Source organism: Vigna angularis, chromosome 3 (genome assembly GCF_016808095.1).
Source record: "Vigna angularis cultivar LongXiaoDou No.4 chromosome 3, ASM1680809v1, whole genome shotgun sequence".
NCBI lineage: Eukaryota > Viridiplantae > Streptophyta > Magnoliopsida > Fabales > Fabaceae > Vigna > Vigna angularis.
Genome location: NC_068972.1, coordinates 4997780 through 5019127, shown reverse-complemented (window position 1 = coordinate 5019127; position 21348 = coordinate 4997780). Strand labels below are relative to the sequence as shown.

At 34.1% G+C, this 21348-nt stretch overlaps 3 protein-coding genes across 4 annotated transcripts; 2 read left to right on the top strand and 1 right to left on the bottom strand.

The window, feature by feature from the left end:
• On the top strand, window positions 1-1057 carry LOC108325502 (transcription repressor OFP12). The gene is made up of 2 exons (XM_052874347.1): window positions 1-700; window positions 790-1057. Exon 1 carries the CDS (start codon window positions 116-118, stop codon window positions 665-667), a length of 552 nt encoding a protein of 183 aa, XP_052730307.1. The 5' UTR covers window positions 1-115; the 3' UTR covers window positions 668-700; window positions 790-1057.
• An 8871-nt stretch (window positions 1058-9928) lies between these two features.
• On the top strand, window positions 9929-13598 carry LOC108325123 (pentatricopeptide repeat-containing protein At4g14850). The gene is made up of 2 exons (XM_017558134.2): window positions 9929-11741; window positions 12034-13598. Exons 1-2 carry the CDS (start codon window positions 10018-10020, stop codon window positions 12497-12499), a joined length of 2190 nt encoding a protein of 729 aa, XP_017413623.2. The 5' UTR covers window positions 9929-10017; the 3' UTR covers window positions 12500-13598.
• Window positions 13599-17637: 4039 nt separating this feature from the next.
• On the bottom strand, window positions 17638-20606 carry LOC108326014 (FRIGIDA-like protein 4a). 2 transcript variants are annotated; one of them, XM_052874346.1, is made up of 4 exons: window positions 19585-20601; window positions 19318-19493; window positions 18648-18674; window positions 17638-18537 (listed from the first exon to the last, which is right to left on the bottom strand). In XM_052874346.1, exons 1-4 carry the CDS (start codon window positions 20477-20479, stop codon window positions 18031-18033), a joined length of 1605 nt encoding a protein of 534 aa, XP_052730306.1. In that variant the 5' UTR covers window positions 20480-20601; the 3' UTR covers window positions 17638-18030. The 2 variants fall into 2 exon arrangements, with proteins under 2 accessions (XP_052730306.1, XP_017414721.1); XM_017559232.2 differs by lacking the exon at window positions 18648-18674 and having other exon boundaries at window positions 19585-20606.
• Between the last annotated feature and the right edge of the window lie 742 nt (window positions 20607-21348).

Sequence of the window (21348 nt, the reverse complement as noted above, 5' to 3'; positions counted from 1 at the left end):
GATTGGTGAGTGTGAAGAGGCACAGGAAACACAGATGTAGAAGTTTATATAAGGCATACACAAACAAACTCTTTCTCCTTCGTCCTTCTTCTCTCTCTAATTCTCCAAAGCAAAAATGCCCACCCTGTTCTCCAAACGCCTTCACCTCTGTTTCTTCAAGCTCAAATACCCCACCATTCTCCACCACCCTCACCCTCCACCTTCCACCGACAACTCCACCACCTTCACCCACCCCTCTTCTTCTTCCGACGACGACGACCATTCCTCCTCCACGGAGCCTGACTTCGCCTCCGTCTTCGCCTCCCAGCGCTTCTTCTTCTCCTCCCCGGGCACTTCCAACTCCATCGTCGAATCCCCGGACACCCGCACCTTCGTCCCCACGGGCGGCGGCGTCACAGTCCCCAAGTATTCCCTCAACCCCTACGTGGATTTCCTCCGCTCAATGCACGAAATGATCCGTTCACGCCAAGTCGACATCACCCAAGACTGGGACTACCTCCACGAACTTCTCCTATGCTACCTCGCTCTCAACCCCTCTCACACCCACAAGTACATCATTCGCGCCTTCACCGACCTTGTCCTCCAACTCCTCTCCTCCACCCCCTGTCGGACGCACAACACCCACCACCACCGGCGCCACCGTAGCCTGTCCGGAAACTTCCTCTGAACAAAAAAAAAAACATTAACTCATTAACACGAGGTTGGTTCGCTTCGAGTTATTTTATCTTACCAGATAAAGAACATATTGGCGGTTGTGCGATCCACTTCATGGGATTCCTTTTTTTTTAGTTTTCGTATCTTTGTCTTGGGTAAAAGGGGTACCGGAGCGGCGATTGTATTTTGACGATCAAAAAGAGAAATTTAGCGAAACGAAGGATAAGCAGGTGTGTATTTCGATGAAGCTGTTTCGTTATCATGTATTAAAAGTATATAGTGCTGCTGCTTCTTTCTTTCTGTTCCTATTATGTAAAATAACTAAACTATACTATACTGTCTCTGGGTTTGAAAGAAAAAGCGTGGTGTAAAATTTGTTGAAGTTTTTGTGTGACGTTGGTGATGGGGATAGTGGGTGACAAGCAGTGTTGGTTTATTGTCCTTGTGTTTGTTGCTGTTGCCGCTGTGTGTGTGGTCCTTATGATGGTATAATTAACTAGACGAATAGCAGGGGAATTCTGCACACTAACTCACGAGCACCTTGCTTTTCTTGTATGTAGTAAGGTACGATGGTGGGCTTTCTTTTGTCTCTCCAGCCACATGCCCTCCACACAGATATTAATTTCCTCATAACGCAATCGTCATTTTTAATTTTCAATAGTAAAATGCAGGTATGTGAGTATCTCTATGATTTTACACGTTGAGCTTAATCTGCAAGATGTGATTTTAGCTTGTAGAGACAATGATATCGATCCTTGATGGAAAGAAATTGGACCGTATGATAGGAGTGTTCGTGGGAAGGATGAAAAGGAATATTGGGATAAATTAAAGGAGGGAGGGGGAGTTGAGGTTGCAGCAGGTGGCAGGACATCTTTTTCCCCCTTCTTTTCAGCTTTTTCACCCCATGAAAATAATGCACCCATCAAAAGCAGAAACAAGTACAAAAACAATCAAGGACGAGGGAGAGAGCAAAACTGACAAGTGACAACAAAAAAACAGAACTAGATAAGGTTCTTTACCAAACTAGCTATTAAAATTGCTTAGTGAATAACAACAGCCAAAGAAACAAACAGTTTAGTGAATCTGATGTACCAAACTCAGTGCTGTGTCTTCCTGCATTTTCATTCCCTTGTCACATGTCCAGTTTTTAATGTCTTTATTACTAAGGCACACAATGATTTAGCTCATCAGTTGGTAGAAGACTTGTGTTCCACTCCAAATTTTAGTTTATTTCTAAATTCTTAACGTGGCTCTTCGGAACTGAATGGTCTAACTCAATTGGTTGAGTAGATAGTGTAAATTCCCTCAATTCTTAATAATAATAAAAAATACAAAAACCACACAACCAACACATGCACAAAGATTGTCTTTTGCCAATTAAAAGTACTAACTATCAAACATTGCAATACTAAGGCAATTATAAAATCACAACTTGCTTCAATACGAAAATTCAGAAGGTCCACAGGAGGGTGTTGTGAGGTTCAAATCCCCAGTTGGTCTTCAAAATATATGTTTACCATGGGCAAGAATTACTTATCGTGGAAGAACACAAATTGGCATTGAGCATAAAAAGCTTTTTGGGGGTTTACTCTACGTAATAATTGCTATTTATTTAATTGCCCTTGTAGGGGAAACCTGGGGACAAACAAAGAGTATCCAAAGAGAGCTTCAACAACTGCGGCTAAAGAATGGATACTCTTATCGTTTTGCATTTAATTAATTTTAATTATGAATTAAAAGTAGTTGGTTTAGGTAAGTTCATATACCGGACTATTTGTCTTTAAGTGTATGCATTATTATTATATGCCAATGTTCATTTCGACGACAGGTTTATATGGCATATGCTAACTTAGAGTGGGGGTAGAGAGGGTTTAAAATATCCCTACGCGAGTATACCAACCTCCATATACACTTCTCACTTTAACTAAATAAAACAACATTCTTAATGTACTAAATCATGTTTGACGATAAAACATGCTTGGTAAACACCGCCAGTGACTTAATTAATAGCTGTATTAGAAACAGTAATGATAAGGACTGCTCTAGAAAAGCCAAAACACGCAAGATTCTCGTTCTTAATTTTATCATACGAATGGAAACAGGAACGAGGTATGTATACATTTTTTTTCTGTTTTGTTACGAACCATTTGTTTAAGATTACTTTTACAAAGTTCCCCTTTTAACAAAACCTTTACTCTTTTTTCACCATGCCTGTGGGCACATTATTTGTTAAAAGAAAACACTCGATTGTTCTTAAACTTTTAGCCTCTCTCCCATATTTTGGAAAAAAAAATCCACTTTCTTACCATAGGTAAAAATTCTTAAATCGGTTAGTTAAGTTAAACCGTTTGACATAAAATAGTACACAAGTTTAAGATACACGTAACACCTTGCCCTTTCATTTCAATATATTCTCTTACATTCATCTTTATAAGGTTTGTTTTTGTAAGATTACTGTATACGTATATTAATTCTTTTGTAAGAAGAATCTACTATTGGGATTCAGGATTCATGATTGAGAAGTTGGATTCAATGAATTATTTAACTTATGTTTCATATGATCTGATGGGTAGTTAGTTTGGATAGAAGATAGCACCCTACGCAACGTATCTTTCTGAAAGTGATTTTTCGATTTAGTTATATCCCTGATGGACCAAAGATGAAACGCAGCACATCAATAGTTCAATCATAAAATGTGGTAAACATGTTTTATTATATGGTTCAAAATAATAAAACATAAGAAATATTACATGTACAGTAGAACACATTTACTATTAAGAAATAGAAAAGAGAAATACGAGGCATATAAATATTGCGACAAGACATTATTAAATAAATTGCCGTATGAATTATTTCTTAAACGTAAGCTCACCAACATTGAAGTTTGGACAGGATTTGACGCTGTGACCCCTTCCATAATTGAAAATAATGGCAACGTAGAGGAAAAGTTAAAAATAGAGTCCAATATAAACATGTTATATTGATTGAATACATTCGAATCAAATATTGTGCAGATACAAATCTTTGAAGTGGATCCCTTTACCTACACACTTCACTTCCCACAAGACATGCATATTTGAGTAAGTAAAAAGTTAGATGATTAAAATACAAAGGATGACAAAATCTCTGGTTGTCGGATAGTATATGCATAGAACAATAGCTTTATATATATGGATCTTAAGATTATATTACTTGTATCATTTTCATATTGTGTGAGCTCATAATCACTACACTGAGTTATTGAATTATTGTAAAGTGTAATAAGGATGGTGATAAAAGGCATATAAGAAGAGATATTAGAAAATGAAAGGTAAAAGGATAAAATATAATAAGCCATTTAATGAGAAAAATATAAACAGGAAAACCTCTATGATAAAAAATGTAACAAATGATATATTGAATATAATTCTAATACTTTTTTAATTAATTCATTTTCTCGCAAAAACAATGCAAGAGGAGTTCATGATTTGATTCATATTCATAATATTGAACGCAAACTAAGAAATCAAACAAATTTTAAGACAAAAAGTGGATTAAAGGTATTCATCATTCCACTTGCAGTTTAAGTATATCCTGATTAATGTAAAAAACTGAGAATAAAAAAATTAATGTTTGTTGAAGATCAGAAACATAAATTATTATGAATTCTTCTTAATGTCTCTTATATCAACATATAAGATAGTTGAATTTGGAATTAACTCAACGTCTATATATGATTTTCAATACCTTCTAAAACACAAATAACATGTTTAAATTTATAGGATAAATTTTTAATGACTCTCACTAAATAGACTCAGTAAAATGAAATTTATCTTTATGTATATGTATTATAAATTGATATTATTTCTGATCAATACAAGATCTTTATCATCAATAATATAATATAAAATTATAAGAATATTAAAGAGATAAGAAACAAAAAGAAACAAAAATATGTATAGTAAAAGCTATAGTTGCTAATGACCTAGCTTTGGAAAAAAAAAACAAAAACTGAAAGTCATTGATCGAAAAAATGTTAATGAGAATTGATTAAATTTAAAGCAAAAAAGCTAATTAAAAAACTAACTCGAAATAATTTAATTTAGAAAATTAAATTGATTTGAATTCCTATGAAGCAGAAATGGAAATGCAAGAAAGAAAGGTATGTTGTTTTGCAGTTAGGAGCGCTGAAACAGGACATATTGGGAGTGATAAAAGTGGTTTTGTATTCTTTTCAAAATCCTGTTTTATCTTACACACATATGTCCTTCTTTTGTAGGACTATATAGGCTTCTAGGTAGCCACTGTTCTTGTTTTCATGCACAACGACAACGTCCATTGCATGTTTCGTGCGCCATGCTTCTATCCATATGCTTCATTTATATTTATAATTCATCTGCTTTTTTAAACTTCTCTCATGTTTCTTCATTTATGTTCTCTGTTATCCTTTTCTCATTTTTACTTCTTTATATACGCAAATAATTGTATTACAACACTGGCTACAACCGATAGTAAAAACAAAAATCATTTGCAAATTCTCTACAAAACTTTAAACTAATCAATAAGTATAAAAATGAAAAAGAGTTGTTGAAATAATTGAGACTTTGTGACACCTTGTTTTATTGTCAAGAAAGTATTTCACTGTCAAACACGAGAATTATTTTTTCTTGGAGATTTGACATGATGTCCCGATGCATTCCTTTTAATTTGATTTTTTTTATATTCATAAAAATTAGAAAGTCAACAACTTTAGTATACAATAATTATAATAATCAAAATAATTTACAAAAAAGTATTTTAAAGTAAATACAAACGTACAGAACATTTTTTAGATGAAATAAAGTCGTAGGTATTTTGCACAAAAGTATGCCGAATGGATTTTCTTTTAGTCCAGTCCATTACCAAATAAAAAAGAAGGATATCTTAACTTCAGAAGTCAAACAATTTTTACTTGTTTCCTCCCACACCCCATACTTTTTTTTTTGTGTGTGGTATCCCATCATTTTTAAAATTTATAATGTCTTTGTATTTTATTAGATTTTCTTAAAACGTTAAATGTTAACTTAGTTTTTATTAAATTTTATTATTATATGAAATCCGTTAAGAAGTGGACTTTAAGTCTAACTTAACTTTATCGGCTTGTAAGGTGAGGCTTGCACCCACTTATATACTTTAAATTGGTCTTATCATCTAGCCGACGTGAGACTTCCAACACACCCCTCACTACGAGATATAAATATAAATATATATATATATATATATATATATATATATATATATATATATATATATATATATATATATATATATCTCGAGAGTAAGACTAGACATTAATGGCTGGTCCGATAACGGATGGAACAACATGTCCAACAAACAACAAATATCGTTAGGATAGATTCTAACCATAGCTCTGATACCATATTAAGAAGTGTACTTTAAGCCTAACTCAACTCTACAAAATCGGTTTGTAAGGTAAAGTTTGCATCCACTTATATACTTTAAATTAGCCTTATCTCTAGTTGATTTTTTTTTTTAATTTTAATCTTAAAATAACATGTTTTTTCTAATTGAGTTTCTATTAGTTGATTTTTGGTTAGTCAGGTAACATGATCTTTGAGTTTAGTCTTTTTTTTTAAATAAAGGTTTTGTGAATAATATAAAATAATATTAATGTTAATGTAATTAATGACTTTTATTATTTTCGTTGAAAATGTATTAGATAATAAGATTAAGTTTTTCAATAACTTTCACGGAAGTATAGCAAGAAATTGTTGTGCCAACGTGATGCAGTAAAACAATAAGAATTTTGTTATCCAATATATTTTTCAATAAAAGAAACAAATGTACAATTCAACATAAAATAAAAACAACCACATCATTCAATTAAAAAAAATAAAAAAAAATAATTAAAAATATGTAATTTTTAAGTATTTAAAACAAATAATTTAATGAAAATTTAAGTAAAAATATTTAAAATTACAATGGACTGAAAAGTTAATTAGTTTTTCTTATTCTATACAAAAGTTTATAAAATTTCCGTCCATCATAGCCTTAGGGCAAGGGAGCATCCACCTAAAAACATAAATGGAATTTATTAGTTTGTAACATTTGGGGACCTCGGAGAGAGAACAAAATTCAGAAATAAGGTAAATATTTCAGTCTTTCCCTCTCTTTCAAAGTAAGATGTTGCTTCTAAACCTACTAAGTTTTGTTTTTTTATAATTGAATAAAGTAAATTAAGACGAAATGATTGTTATTAGATTATTCTTTTCGAACATTTTCCTGGAAAAGAATAAAAAGACATAAAATGTACACTAATTTTGCAATGGAAAATAAAAGTTGTGAGATAATTCCATCCTAATAACATTGATAATCATTTAGAAAAAATTATCGAAATTTGACTTAAAGATAGAGATAAAAAAAATTAGTGGATAGCTAGTTAATAACGTTACCTTTTTTTTAAGAGAATGGTGATTTAAAACAATCTAAGAATTTTTTTTACATGTGGTATGCTTGGTTTGTAATAAGCATATTTAAGAAAAGAGAATAAGAAAACAAGGAATGGAAACTTTACTTTTAAAAATTATAATATAAAATTACACTTTTTTGGCAAAATCATTATAATGGAGTAACTTTTCTTTAAAATTATTGTAATAGATGAATGTGAAAAGATTACAAAAAATAGGAAGTTGTTAGGTTTGCCTAACACAACTCTTGTGAAATAATTTTTCTTTTTAATTTTCATTGAATTATATACTGTCAAGGTCATCTTGACTTATATTGGAGCTTGAATGCTATCCGACTTGTTAAGGATTCGTAAAAGATGTAACCATTAAAGATATTAAAGTGAAGACATAAGAGAGTATACTGAAGTCATTCATGGACTTGTTGAGCATACATGAGGAGTTCAATAGGCCTATAAATGACTGCATCACCAATGTTCTAATATTCGTCCTTGCCAGCCCATAAGCCGATTAATTACGTAGGGTGTTTCATCCTGCACTCCCAACACTTATTATTATAATAATTATATTATAAAAATTAAAATTAAAATAATTAAAATAAAAGTAATAAAAATAAAAATAATTATATAAAATCTGATTTAATATATATAAATATATTAAATTAATAAAATAGGATTTCGAAATTTTTAAAATTTTAAATTATTTTTATTTTTCTTTTATTTTTTTATATATTACTACTATAATAATATAAATTATATTTTAATAATTATTTAAATATAAAATATATTAGAAAATATTAAATTTTTAAATTAAATTAAATAATTAATAAAGTATAAATAAAAAACAAATTTTTAAAACTTTTGTGTGGGAATTGGAATTCCGATAACATAGTTATGGGGACTTTTTCTAAAATTTTATTTTCTATTTAAAATTAATAATAATTTAATTTAAATGAAAAAATTATATTTTAATAATAATTAAAATATTAAATAATATTAGATTTTTAAATTAAATTAAATAGTTATTAAATTATAAATAAAAGACAAAGTTTTAAAAATTTTGTTAAAAGAGTGCAGAGTTAAAGAAGTTTAGAATTACTTTAAATAGAAAGAGAAAAAGTAAAAAAAATATTTACTAAGATTAAAAAGAATTTTTTGAAAAAGTTGTAGGTGCAGATGAAGTGTTGGAGATGCATGGTGAAACACCCATTATGTAGAGCTGTCAAAATGGGTCATTCGGCCCGACTCGATCCGGTCCACCACGGGTTGGTCACTTAGTGAGTCAACCCAACCCGGCTCATTTATTAGCGAGCCAGAAAAATTCGAATCTGGGTCGATCTACCACGGGTTGATGGATAAACGAGTTGGCTCACTGACTCACTTAATTATAATTTTTTTAAATAAAAAAATTACAAACTTTCTATGATTCAAATCTAAACAAATTTCACTCCCAATATAGATGTTTAATTAATTTTGAAAATAAGGAACTTAAATAATTTTTTCAAGCAAAAAAAATTATAAATATTTTTTTATAAAATTAAAATTAAATTTTAATAAAATAAAATTAGGTTGGTGGGTTGGTGGACCAACCCGACCACCACGAGATCAATTCACATGAGTCGAGTTTAAGTAAGTTGGGTTGAAATCTAACTCACATAAAAATATACAATTTTTTCAAATTCAACCCGACTCGAATCCATGATAGGAATAAATTACCACAAATTTTGAAACATCTCTATAATTATGGATTGAATTAATATTCTCGGAGTGTGATGATAATCGAAAAGGTAGAGTTTGCAAAGGCTATGCCTGATGCGATGTTTACTAATAAAGATCAGCATGGAATCATAGTCCATGAAGACCATCCTATAGTATTTTTAGTTATAATAATGGAAATAAATGTGAACTTAGACAAAAGAAACTTGACAAACATGATGTTTTAAAACACCTTTAGGACTCCAAAATTCCCAAAAATAGTTACAACTTTTTGATGGGATTCTCGTGAGTCTCTAATTTGAAAATTTTTAGAAAGTGTTTGTACACTAAATAAAATTTTATTAAATATTTATATTCAAAGTATTTCACACTTTCATGTGAAAAAATCTTCATTTATTTATCTGTCAAATGTGTATTAAAATATTACATAACCTCAGTTTATATCATAATATATTAAAATCATACCACTTAAACACTGCTTCAATTAAAATAAAAAGATGAAATTGTAATGAAATGAATTGTTAAGCCCGCATGACTTCCATGGTATTTTTTCTTTTAATTTGTCATTTTGTATAACTTTGAAGAAAAATTGGCATCATTAAAGAGTTTGTTCCCCCCTTTTTCGTGTATGGTTTTCATGACCGTGGAATAAAATATTCTTATTTTTATTTTTTTCTTCTCATGATAAAAAAAGTCAAATGAAAAAAAAAGCCTCTTTATTTAATTATCAACTAAGCAATATAAGGTTTGAACATTATTTAGAGAAAAATAATAGGATTGTGATATGACAATTTTTTTTAACAAATTTGTTGATAATAGACTGGATTGGTGATTTCTAGACGGCGTCGACGACCAGTACTCGAGAAATATCAAGGTCGAACAACTGTGACAGTAATTTTTGAACATGATTAAGATAAAACACTGATTAAGGATGATTGAACTGTGGATTGAACTGTGATTAAAACTTTAATAATCTGAAACTCATAACCAAAACTATAAATACAAATCAACCCTAAAAGATAAACATATTCTTTGATTACGTATTTATTATCGCGCTTAACTTACCGACTTTCGATCGTTGTATTAAATTGAAGTTAAGCCGAAGAGAACCAAGACAGTGGTTGGAAAAAATTTTGTAGAGCTTAGGTGACTCTACCTATACCGAAAAATATACCATATGTCATTAATTTATTTTACTGGTCTTCATGTTTGAAATCTTAAAGAAAGTTGTAAAAAAAAAAAACTTAGTTAGAAAAACTTTTTCCAATCTGAAATGGCATGCAAGAAAACGAAAGCTGGCTGAAAAGAATGTACTCTGTTTTCCGATCACCATATCCATGAACGCGCCCTCTCCAAACCTGCTTGGTTCTTTGCTGGAGTCAGCTGTTTCAACCCGCTCTTCCCTGCTTGGCCGTTCCGTCCACGCGCTCATCCTCAGAACCCATGACACCCCTCTCTCCTCCTTCCTCTGCAACCACCTCGTCAACTTGTACTCCAAACTCGACCGTATCAACTCAGCTGAAATCCTTCTGTCACTCACCAATCCCCGCACCGTCGTCACCTGGACGTCTCTCATCTCCGGCTGCGTTCACAACCGTCGTTTCACCTCCGCGCTCCTCTACTTCAGTAACATGCGCCGCGAGTGTGTTCTCCCTAACGACTTTACGTTTCCCTGCGTCTTCAAAGCTTCGGCTTCGTTGCACATGCCCTTTACTGGAAAACAGCTTCACGCCCTCGCTCTAAAAGGTGGAAATATATTGGACGTGTTTGTGGGGTGCAGCGCCTTTGACATGTACAGCAAAACCGGCCTTCGAGTCGAGGCTCGTAACATGTTCGACGAAATGCCGCACAGAAACTTGGCCACGTGGAATGCGTATATTTCCAATGCAGTTCAGGATGGCCGGTGTTTGGATGCAGTTTCCGCGTTTAAAAGGTTTCTTTGTGTGGGTGGAGAGCCCAATGCGATAACGTTTTGTGTGTTTCTCAATGCGTGTGCTGACATGGCGAGTTTAGAGCTCGGAATTCAGTTACACGGATTTATAGTTCGGAGCCGGTACCGGGAGGATGTCTCTGTTTCCAATGGGCTTATTGATTTCTACGGAAAATGTGGGGACGTGGTGTCATCTGAAATGGTTTTTAATAGAATTGGCAGTGGCAGGAGGAATGTTGTTTCCTGGTGCTCTATGCTCGCTGCTCTTGTGCAAAACCACGAGGAAGAGAGAGCGTGTATGGTCTTCCTGAAGGCAAGGAAGGAGGTTGAGCCAACAGATTTCATGATATCGAGTGTACTCAGTGCGTGTGCGGAGCTTGGAGGGCTTGAACTGGGCAGGTCAGTTCATGCTCTTGCTGTTAAAGCATGTGTCGAGGAGAATATATTTGTTGGGAGTGCACTTGTTGATATGTATGGAAAATGCGGAAGTATAGAAAACGCAGAGCAAGTATTCAAAGAAATGCCCGAGAGGAACCTAGTCACTTGGAATGCAATGATAGGTGGATATGCACATTTGGGCGATGTTGACATGGCATTGACTTTATTTGAGGAGATGACACTGGGCAGCTTTGGTATAGCACCAAGTTATGTTACACTAGTTTCTGTATTGTCAGCATGTAGTAGGGCAGGGGCAGTGGAGAGAGGTTTGCATATATTTGAATCCATGAGAGGGAGATATGGAATTAAACCAGGCGCTGAGCATTATGCATGTATTGTGGACCTTCTTGGGAGGTCTGGTTTGGTAGATCGTGCATATGAATTTATTAAAAGAATGCCAATTCTTCCCACTATATCTGTATGGGGAGCTCTACTCGGGTCTTGTAAGATGCATGGGAAAACAGAGTTGGGGAAAATTGCAGCTGAAAAATTATTCCAGCTAGATCCTGATGACTCTGGCAACCATGTAGTGTTTTCCAACATGCTTGCATCTGCTGGCAGGTAAAAATTTACAATTTCAATAACTAAGTTTCCTTGGATAGAATGGATAAGTTTGCTGAGTTGTTCGTTCTATTTGGTAGAATAAGCTGTCCCATCCAAATTAGTCTCAAAAGAATTTACCTTCTGTTTTATTTTTCTGCTTCTAGTAGGATAAGGTTTGTATTATTGTTGTGGTGGTTTTCATTTTTCTGTAGTTGCTTTAGCATGTTTAGCCAGAACTTAAACTGTCTCTTCCTTCTGAATTAATATTTTTTATGGTTCTTTTGCTAATGCTTGTAATTGCTAAATGCAGATGGGAAGAAGCCACTATTGTCAGGAAGGAAATGAGAGATATTGGAATTAAAAAAAATGTTGGTTATAGTTGGGTTGCTGTAAAGAATAGAGTCCATGTTTTCCAAGCAAAGAATAGTTCTCATGAAAAGAACTCTGAAATTCAGGCAATGCTAGCTAAGCTCAGAGAGGAGATGACGAAAGCTGGGTATGTTCCTGATACCAAACTATCACTTTTTGATTTAGAAGAAGAAGAAAAGGCTTCAGAATTATGGTACCACAGTGAGAAGATTGCTCTAGCATTTGGCCTCATAGCTCTCCCTCATGGAGTGCCCATACGTATTACAAAAAATCTTAGGATTTGTGGAGATTGTCATAATGCCATTAAGTTCATCTCAAAAATTGTTGGAAGAGATATTATCGTGAGAGATAATAATCGTTTTCATCACTTTAAGGATGGTTGGTGTTCTTGTAAAGATTATTGGTAATAGTTCCATACTCCCATTATTTTATCTGTTTCATATGCGTCAAAGAATGTTTTTGAAACAACACATCAGGTTCTCTTTACCCATGTTGATGGTGAATGCAGATCAATTGTTACTTTCACGGTGTATCTGCCATTTTCTAATAAACTGTGCAGGGGTATTGTACCATTCTCTTAGTGTGTCCATTCTGCACAGGTGCTTGTTCAGGGTGTTTATATGGTAGAGTTTGACAAGGGATTCTGCAGAGTGATCTATGTATGGGACAGGTTGATTTGATTTTGGTTGTGTTGTGCTATAGTTGATATATCTTCTGCCTTGGATGGGGGCATTACATATTTTTTGGTGGTTGAGGTGGGAAACAGACAATTTTATCCGATTGTTACCAATGTTGCTATAAATTTAGTGATTCAGTTTATAACTTGGTGTGGTTCAGGGCACACCTTAATTTAGGGGTAGCAGTGTGGCTATGAGTGGATTGTAGGGTGTTCAACATCTGATGATATATCAAAACAAGGTGTTCCCATACAAGCATGGGAAATGCACAGGAAGTGTTGTATGGGGTAACATTGCAGCAGCTGCTCCAGAGCCTAAAAAGGACATTTGAATAATGGAAGAAGCTGCTTCAGGGCACACTAATAGCCCCAAAGGTCTTTAAGGTGTGTTCCACACATCTGGAAAACCTAAAAGACCCTCTTTTTCACAATGAAACAAGGAAAATAAGTCAGACGTGTCAAATTAGCAAAAGTGGTGACGCCCAACGCCTCATGTTATACACCGTGCGTGCACTCAGACGGAAGAAACTAGCTCTCTGTCCCACTGGCACTCAGCTTAGATGACCACTAGGAGGTGGCACCCGGCTTGAGGTAAGTGGCGGCCAGCCTTGGGGACAAATTTCCTCTCTACCTTCATGGTGCTAAGCTTGATTCAAGTACCGCCTAACATAGGTAATCTTTTGGAAATCCTAAATTTTACCTTTCTATCTCTACTTTCACGAATTTCAATCTTGCTTCACTTGATCCAAGTGCTTCCTGTTCAATTTTATTATGAATTTTCATTTTATATAATATATTATTTAACTTGTTAAATTTTATTAATCATTTTATACCATCACAACAATCTTATATATAATATTTCTTTTAATTACATAAAAACATATAATTTTATTAACTAAATAGTTTTTATCAATATGTTCTTTTATATATTCTCTTACTATCTTCAAACTGATTCTTCATTTATTTTAATTAAGTTTACTTGCTTCCTTTCTATATGATTTGGTTTGTGTTCTTCTGTCAAAGTATTTTGAGTTAAAGTTGCATGTACTTTTATCTTCTTCATATTCTTTTAAGGAAATAAATTTTCTTACTTCCTTGGTAATATCAAAACTATGATGTGACAAATTTATGGGACAAGAAATTTATATAAAAAATACAGATTGATATTTTAGTTGTATGGGATACGACAATGTGATACAACAAACATGGTTGTAGCGTTTAATACATTTTACAAGAAACTTTTTTCTATATAAACAAAAAATTATTATAATTAACTATATGATAATCTGTACTAACGGTCCATTTTGGCAAGTTTTCTATGATTGTTTGTATAATGCCGGCAAAAATTTATCAAAACGAGTTCACTCATAAAATATTGATAGATTATCTTTTTTAATAATAATAATGTAGTTTCTATTATATAATTACTACAGTAAATATAATAATAATAATAATAATAATAATAATGTAGTTTCTATTATATATGAGATTGATGTTAATTTATTCTAACAATATTTGATAAAAAAAATTAATTATTTATGGTTTAAACTTTGACACTTTAGTTAGTTAACACTGTTATTATTAAGTTATATTATAAGTTATAGTTACTTAAAAATTAATTAATTAAACCGATTAGAGATCAATCAATCTCATCTTATCTTTGATTGATTATACGTGGAGTAAGAAACTGAAATGGTTACTCCTTAAAATAGCAATATCACATAAATTATTTACAGTAATAATTTAAGTTTATTAGTTAACATAAAAGTAATAAATACGATGATGAAGAAAATAAATATTTTATAACAATAACAATTGTCAACTTTTTTTTAAGATGACTTATATTAATGTAACTTATTTATATATTTTTTGTAATGATATTAATTTTTACTCAATTAAACAAACTCAACTTTTAATAATTAAATTTAAGTTCTTTTAATTATTATTGGTAGTAATACTTAAGAAATAAGTATATATACTTTTTTTCTATTGAATTTTATCATATATGAAAAGGGATATTCAAATTTTGGACAATATAAAATCTGAAGTAAAGCAAATTATACATAGAAATATGCAATTTTGATTTAATTCCCATAATTGGGCTTTTCAATCATGCTTGAGGTTCAAGGTATGACTTCATCAAAACTGGATCGGTTACACGCAGGCAGAACACAAGAAATTATCATAAAAAAAATGAATAACGAACGTCATTTAATGTTAAATTAAATTGAATATTTTTCAAATATAAGAGTATATGTTTTTAATCTGACAATTTTGTTGATAAAATAAAAATCTGCCAATTTAGTCAGTTTTAAAAATTCTTCATTTTAAGTTAAGAAATACTAGATGTATGTCTGTTTTTAAAGTTTAAAGATAAAAAGATATAAAAATCTTGCCACCTTTATCTATTTATAAATATTAAAAAACAAATTTTTTAATCAATATAAGAAATGATAGATTGAATTTTTTTCAAAGGAAAAAATTCACTTAACTATCCGCTTTAATAATATAATAATATATATTAAAACTTTAAAGTTAAAAAATAATATATATAATTAAAGTATTATTATTGTTTTGAATTTTAATTTATTTCTGAATGTGAAAAATATTAGGATTATAGAATTTGAAATTTGAAATAATAGAAGTTGAGCGTGAGAAGGGTAGCTCCACAAAGACAATTAGGGTTTTCACGTGAAAATATAGTTGATGTCCCCCATTAAGGTGCTACTACACTCATAGAAGATGCTTCATTTATATCGGTCATTCATGTCTCCAGATTACCCAATTATCAATCACATCAACTACAAAACGTGGCCCTGGATTTTATTTCTGGGTTTTCCTTGCTTAATCTCTACCTTCGCACTGACGTCACCATCAAATGTTATGCTGAAAAACAATCTCAATTTTCAAGCTATTATTCCTTCGTTCAGGTTTTCTTCTTTCCTTGGAGTGTAAATTACGTGTTCAACTGAGCCAAAATTGCTACTTCCACAACAACCTTAGATGCTAGCTTGGCCAAACTTGGAATATTTAGAAATGGAATGACAGCAATAATGTAAGCATGAACGGAGACCTTTGATGGTTCATGATATATAAGGACCCTTGGACAAGTAAAAAGTAGGAGGAACCTTGCCAAGTCTGCGTCTTACTCACAAAAGAACTGTCACTGATTTTGTACAGCAGATTGCTATTTCGCTTTTACTTCAGACTTAATCAACGTCTATGCAAGTCACATTTAGACTTGTTTTTATCTATTTTCTTGTCTTCTCATTTCCCTATAAGAATATTTCATTATTCCAATTCTGGATTATCCCGGGAACTGTGATCAAATTTATAGATATATTTGCCACGATTTATCGTATAATCTGTTCTAAAATCAAAAAGCCATTTCACTCTCACCATACAAGGGGCACTAACTTGTGACCCGAAGACCATGTCATCCATGATGCAACCACATTCCTTACTAGCCCTGCTTGTTTTCACACTTTCGCCAAGCTCAAGCATCATGATCCACAAAACACAACATCATATCATATCCATTTGAAGGATTTTGACATCACAGAAACAATGGTACATGAAATATGAGGGTTCAGACTACAAACATAATCGGAAGTTACTGTAACAGGGAATCGTCGGGAAGGACCGAGTAGAAACTGGATGTCCTCGTGGAAATGTCGAATGTGAAATCAAAGTAATCCAAAGCAAAGTATGAGTAATAAGAAAAGTGGAGTAGCAAGTTGTAACTCGACTGTGTAAGCTAGCTTAACATGTGAGAAAAGATTCCCTGCCTCCATGTGGTCTTCTTTGCAACCACCTATCTTCTGTGTTTCTTCCTACTTTTCTTGGGTTGTTGAGTAGTGTCAATACTTTTTTCCTAGGATTCATAATTGCAATCTCTTTCCTTCATATTTTATTTCAATAACAAATAATATTCTACATACTAAATACATACCACAAACTAAATTTAGTCGGCAATTTCTCCTACTACCTTCTAAACCTGGTTTACTCGCGTTCTTTTCTCTGCATCCTTAATTTTGGCATTTTATAATAAAATATATGAAAAATATTTTTCAAAAACATAAGAAGGCATCGATACTTTCTACATTAGTAAAGAGAGGATTAATTTAGAATTATTCTTTAGAAGAATGCCACAAAAGGAATAATAAGATACCATGGTTGAATGAGGTACTAACAAAAATACCATAGTTGGGCTAATAGGAGTGCAAAAAACTACCCATCAAAGATTCCCTGCCTCCGTAGTGGTCATTGCAATAACTGTATGTTCCGAGTGCTTTCTTCCTTCTTTTTATGGATACTCATCAAAGATTCCCTGCCTCCTTAGTGGTCTTTACTACCTACTCACGTTCTGAATGTTCTCTTCCTTTATATGGGTTGTTGCGCTCGGTTTAATTAGGTAAGTAGCGTGAATGAGAATAATGTTCCTATTATTTAGGAATACATAATTGCTATCTGTTCCCTCCATTTTTTATCCCCAACTGATATACTGTTACTGTCCCACCAAACCAAATACACATCCCTGATTTAGCTGGCAGGATTCTCCAACTTTCCTTCTCCACCTAGGTTACTCACATTCTTTTTCTCATCATCTTAGGTTTTGGGGAAATAAAAAGGTAATTGTTAGTCTTCCTACAATATTCTCTAGTTGATCTTCCTAACATTTTATAGAAAAATATATTACATAAAAAAACATGTTTAACATCTTAAACACATTAACACTTCATGCATTTAATAAATAAAGGGTTAAATACTAAAGATTTAGAACTATTCTTTGGAAGAATGCAGTACTAACAAACACCATAGTCCAGTAGTGCGAAATCAGAACCCATCATCAATGTAAAAACATTCATCTCAGACAAAATTATTTCCTTTATAGTCTTTATACCATAGTCAACAGCTGCCAAGAAACAGATTACCTTTTTTCTTTTTGTTTTCCTTCGGTTCGATCCCAAGATAAGCATATAATGTAAACACAGTAAGTCTTTCTACAACTAAACCGAACAGTGGTTGTTGAGTTTCTGATGTTTCTTGGCCGTCCTAGTTACTTTCCACAATCACCTAGTACTATGGGATCAACATTAGAAATACAGCTTCTCCCCACGCAGAGCAGGAAGTGGGACAGTAGTTATAATTAACACACAGAACTGCTACCGTTAAACGGTTAGTGATTACAAACAACATTGCGAAAGTAAATTGGATCAAGGTCGTCATATCAGTGGTTACCATCTTCGAGGGTTGTCATTTCTATCGGTAGTAAGCCTGCTGATAAGTGGGTGCCAAGACATTTCCATAGCCACCATATGCAGGATAATTCATGGGAGCCGCTGGGTAAGACCCTGCAATAGCTGGTGCAGGCTCAGGCGAATAAGCAGCATAAGGATTTGCCGGGGGACTTCTGCTGCCATACATGTGGGGTGGGGAAGGGTATGGTGGAAGAGCAGCTGGGTATTGCCCGTGTGATGGAGACCTAACAAATGTAGGAGCAGCAGGGAAAGATGATACATACGCATTAGTCAAACGCCCAGCTTTGGCTGGTGGCATTGGACCTCCATTGCTGTTGCTTGCTCGAGTTCTCTTATTGGCAGGAACAGCAGCCGGTTTCCTTTTCTCGGTCTTCACTGTCTTCACCTTCTCCAACTGTTCAAGTCGCTTCTTCAGATTTTCTGGAGGGAAATCAGCCTCAAGTTTGTATTCTTCAATGCATTTAATCACAGCCCTGAGTGCAGACTGCTCTTTCCTTGCAGCTAGGTACTGCCAAATTTCATTCAACAAGGAAAAAAAACAAAAAGATCGTTAATATATTAAACCCACCACTTCTAATAACTCAAGAAAACAACACTACACAAATAGAGCGCTTTTACCATTTCCGGCCCTTTATTTTCTTCCAACTAACCAAAGAAGCAAAACAAATAGATGAGAAGAATAAGAAATCGGATCAGTGTCTAACCAAGTACTAACACTAAGACCTGAAAGATATCACCACTCTCTTCCCCTATCTAAAACTGAATCCTAGGCATATTCTTTCTAATAAGGTGCATCCTCTGTCTATACAAAATAAACCAAAAATAGAAACGTGCATCAACTACCAACTACACATTTACAGATAAACTCGTCAAGCATAAAAGAAAAGACAGTTCAGCCTCTGCACGTTGACCTAGTAAGGGCTGGTTTGGATAAACTACTCCATAAGCTTTTCTAAATGAACGAAATAATATGAATTAAACTACTTCCTTATGAGCTACAGCTAACTTCTGTTTTATGAATTAAACTACTTCCTTATGAGCTACAGCTAACTTCTGTTTTATGAATTAAACTACTTCCTTATGAATTAATTAAACTTAATTCTCATAAAAGTTCTCACATTTAATTTATCCACTTCTCCAGATGTTGAGCTTAGAAAATAACTAAACTTCTTTTTACCCTGTTATTTTCATCTGATACAAATGTTTCTGGAAAAGTTTTACTCGTTCAAGAACTAAACCAAAGCAAAACACAAAAGCAAAGACATTAAAATCAAAATGGGAAAAATACCGCTGCTCGGCCTGCATTATTAGGATCTTCCAAAATAGAAGCCGCAACTTTCTTAGCATCCTTGAGAAAAGACTTCAACAAGGGAACAGGAGGGAACTTTTCCACAAGACCCACCTCATATGTAAAATGAACTGCATCAAGCTGCTGCCCTTTGCTGATCAACTCTTCAATCATATCTAAAAACAATCCACGCAAACACAACACTTTCAGCAAGCAAATAACAAATCGACAAAATCAATTTGCGGAGAACCGTAATTGTGACTATACCAGGCATTTGCTGAGTAAGACCAAGCGAAAGCGCGAGCTTCGGCATCTGTTTCCTCCAAGCGGAAGCAATAACAAGCTTCCGGTACAAATCCAAGTCCTCGTTCTTGACAATCCCGAAGGTAACCACGTGCTGCAAGAAGGTGTGGACGTCGGGTGTCTTCACGTTTTCCGCGCCGCCACGCTCCTCCAGGCTGGCCTTCCAAGTCTCCGCTATCTCCGTGGCCTGCTCCTTCACAGTGGGGGTGACCAACAGCCTCGATTTTCCGATGACCGGGTCGACAACGACCGGAATCAGAGACTCGAGTACAAGGACGCAGGCCCAGCCTAGGTCGTGGCCGGGCTTCTCCCCTCTCTTGTCGACTGGAAAGACCTCGGAGATGGCCTCGAGGACGAATTTGGCCGGATCGACGCATTCGGCGAGGGCGACGGGGACCTCGGCGCGTAAGCCATCGAGCTCCTTCTTCTTGGCGCTGAGGAAGGCCCAGAAGCCAAAGGCATCCATGCGGAGGCAGAAGGACTTGAGTTTGAGGACGAGGCCGGTGGCGTCGTCAACCTCGCCGCCGTCCTCGTCCGCGTGGACGTCTAGGAAAGAGGTTATGGCGGCGGTGCGGCGCGTGTCGAGCGTGCGGAGGGCGATCTGGAGAGTGGCGTCGAGGGATGTTTCGCGGCGGTCAAGGAGGCGGAGGGAGTCAGAGGTGGCGGTGTCGAGCGTGCGCATCTTGCGTTTCAGAGCTTCGGATTTGTGCTTGAGGTCCTCCTCGAGAGAGGAAAAGTGGTCGGAGAGCTCCTTCCAGAGGAGGGTGCAGCTGGTCATGAGAGAGGTTTGGCGCTGGAACTCGTCGAAGCTCGGCTGAGTCAACTCGCTCAACTCGCCAGGATCGGGGATGGACCCCATGGTCGCGAACTCTAGAGAGAACACACGAAAACCCTACCTCGCTCGCTCACTCACTCACTCACTCACTGCGTTCAATCAATCAGAGAAGAAAGAAAGAATGAAAGAAGGAACGAACCAAAGAGTAAAGGTGGTGCTGGTAAAATGAAATGAAGAGTGAGGGAAAGAGCCTGTGCTGACGTGGATGGGTAAGGTGGAGACACGTGTTGTCGTTGTCTGAAAAAGGTGGTTGAGGGGCGATGCTACAATGCGCTGGGTGTGCGAACAGGGCAAACCAACTAGGCCAGCTTGATATTAGTTTCTATAAATTATTTATTTTCACTTTTCAAAATACGATAAATCAAACACACAGGTTGCTATATATAATACCTGTTTTCTGTATATCTGCTTTTAGATAATGTTTCAAAACTCAAATATACTCTTTTTATACAAGTTTATGCACTGTATTTTAATTAGAGATTATTATGTAAAATAAATTTCTTTACTATTAATACAACATTTTCACATCAATAATATTAATATTAAAGTCAAATAAACAAAAATGTTTAAAGCAATGTTTTCATTCATATTTCATAATTTGATTTATATTTTTTATTCTTTCTATAAGTTATAACTTTTCGTACCTTTTACTTTAAATTTAGTTGTATTTAAAGTAGATTTTGATCATATATATTGTGTAATTGATAAATATTGCTGTTTCATGCATAGTCATTTTAAAAGGTATTTTAAAAAAAATATTCGCCTGTTTTATTTTGAAATCCACGAAGTAAAAATGATTAATCTGTGATGAAAACAAAATTATAATTAAAACAATTTCATAACTCCATACAAGTCCATTATTTTGATAATCATAAAATAATAGACAACAAAGT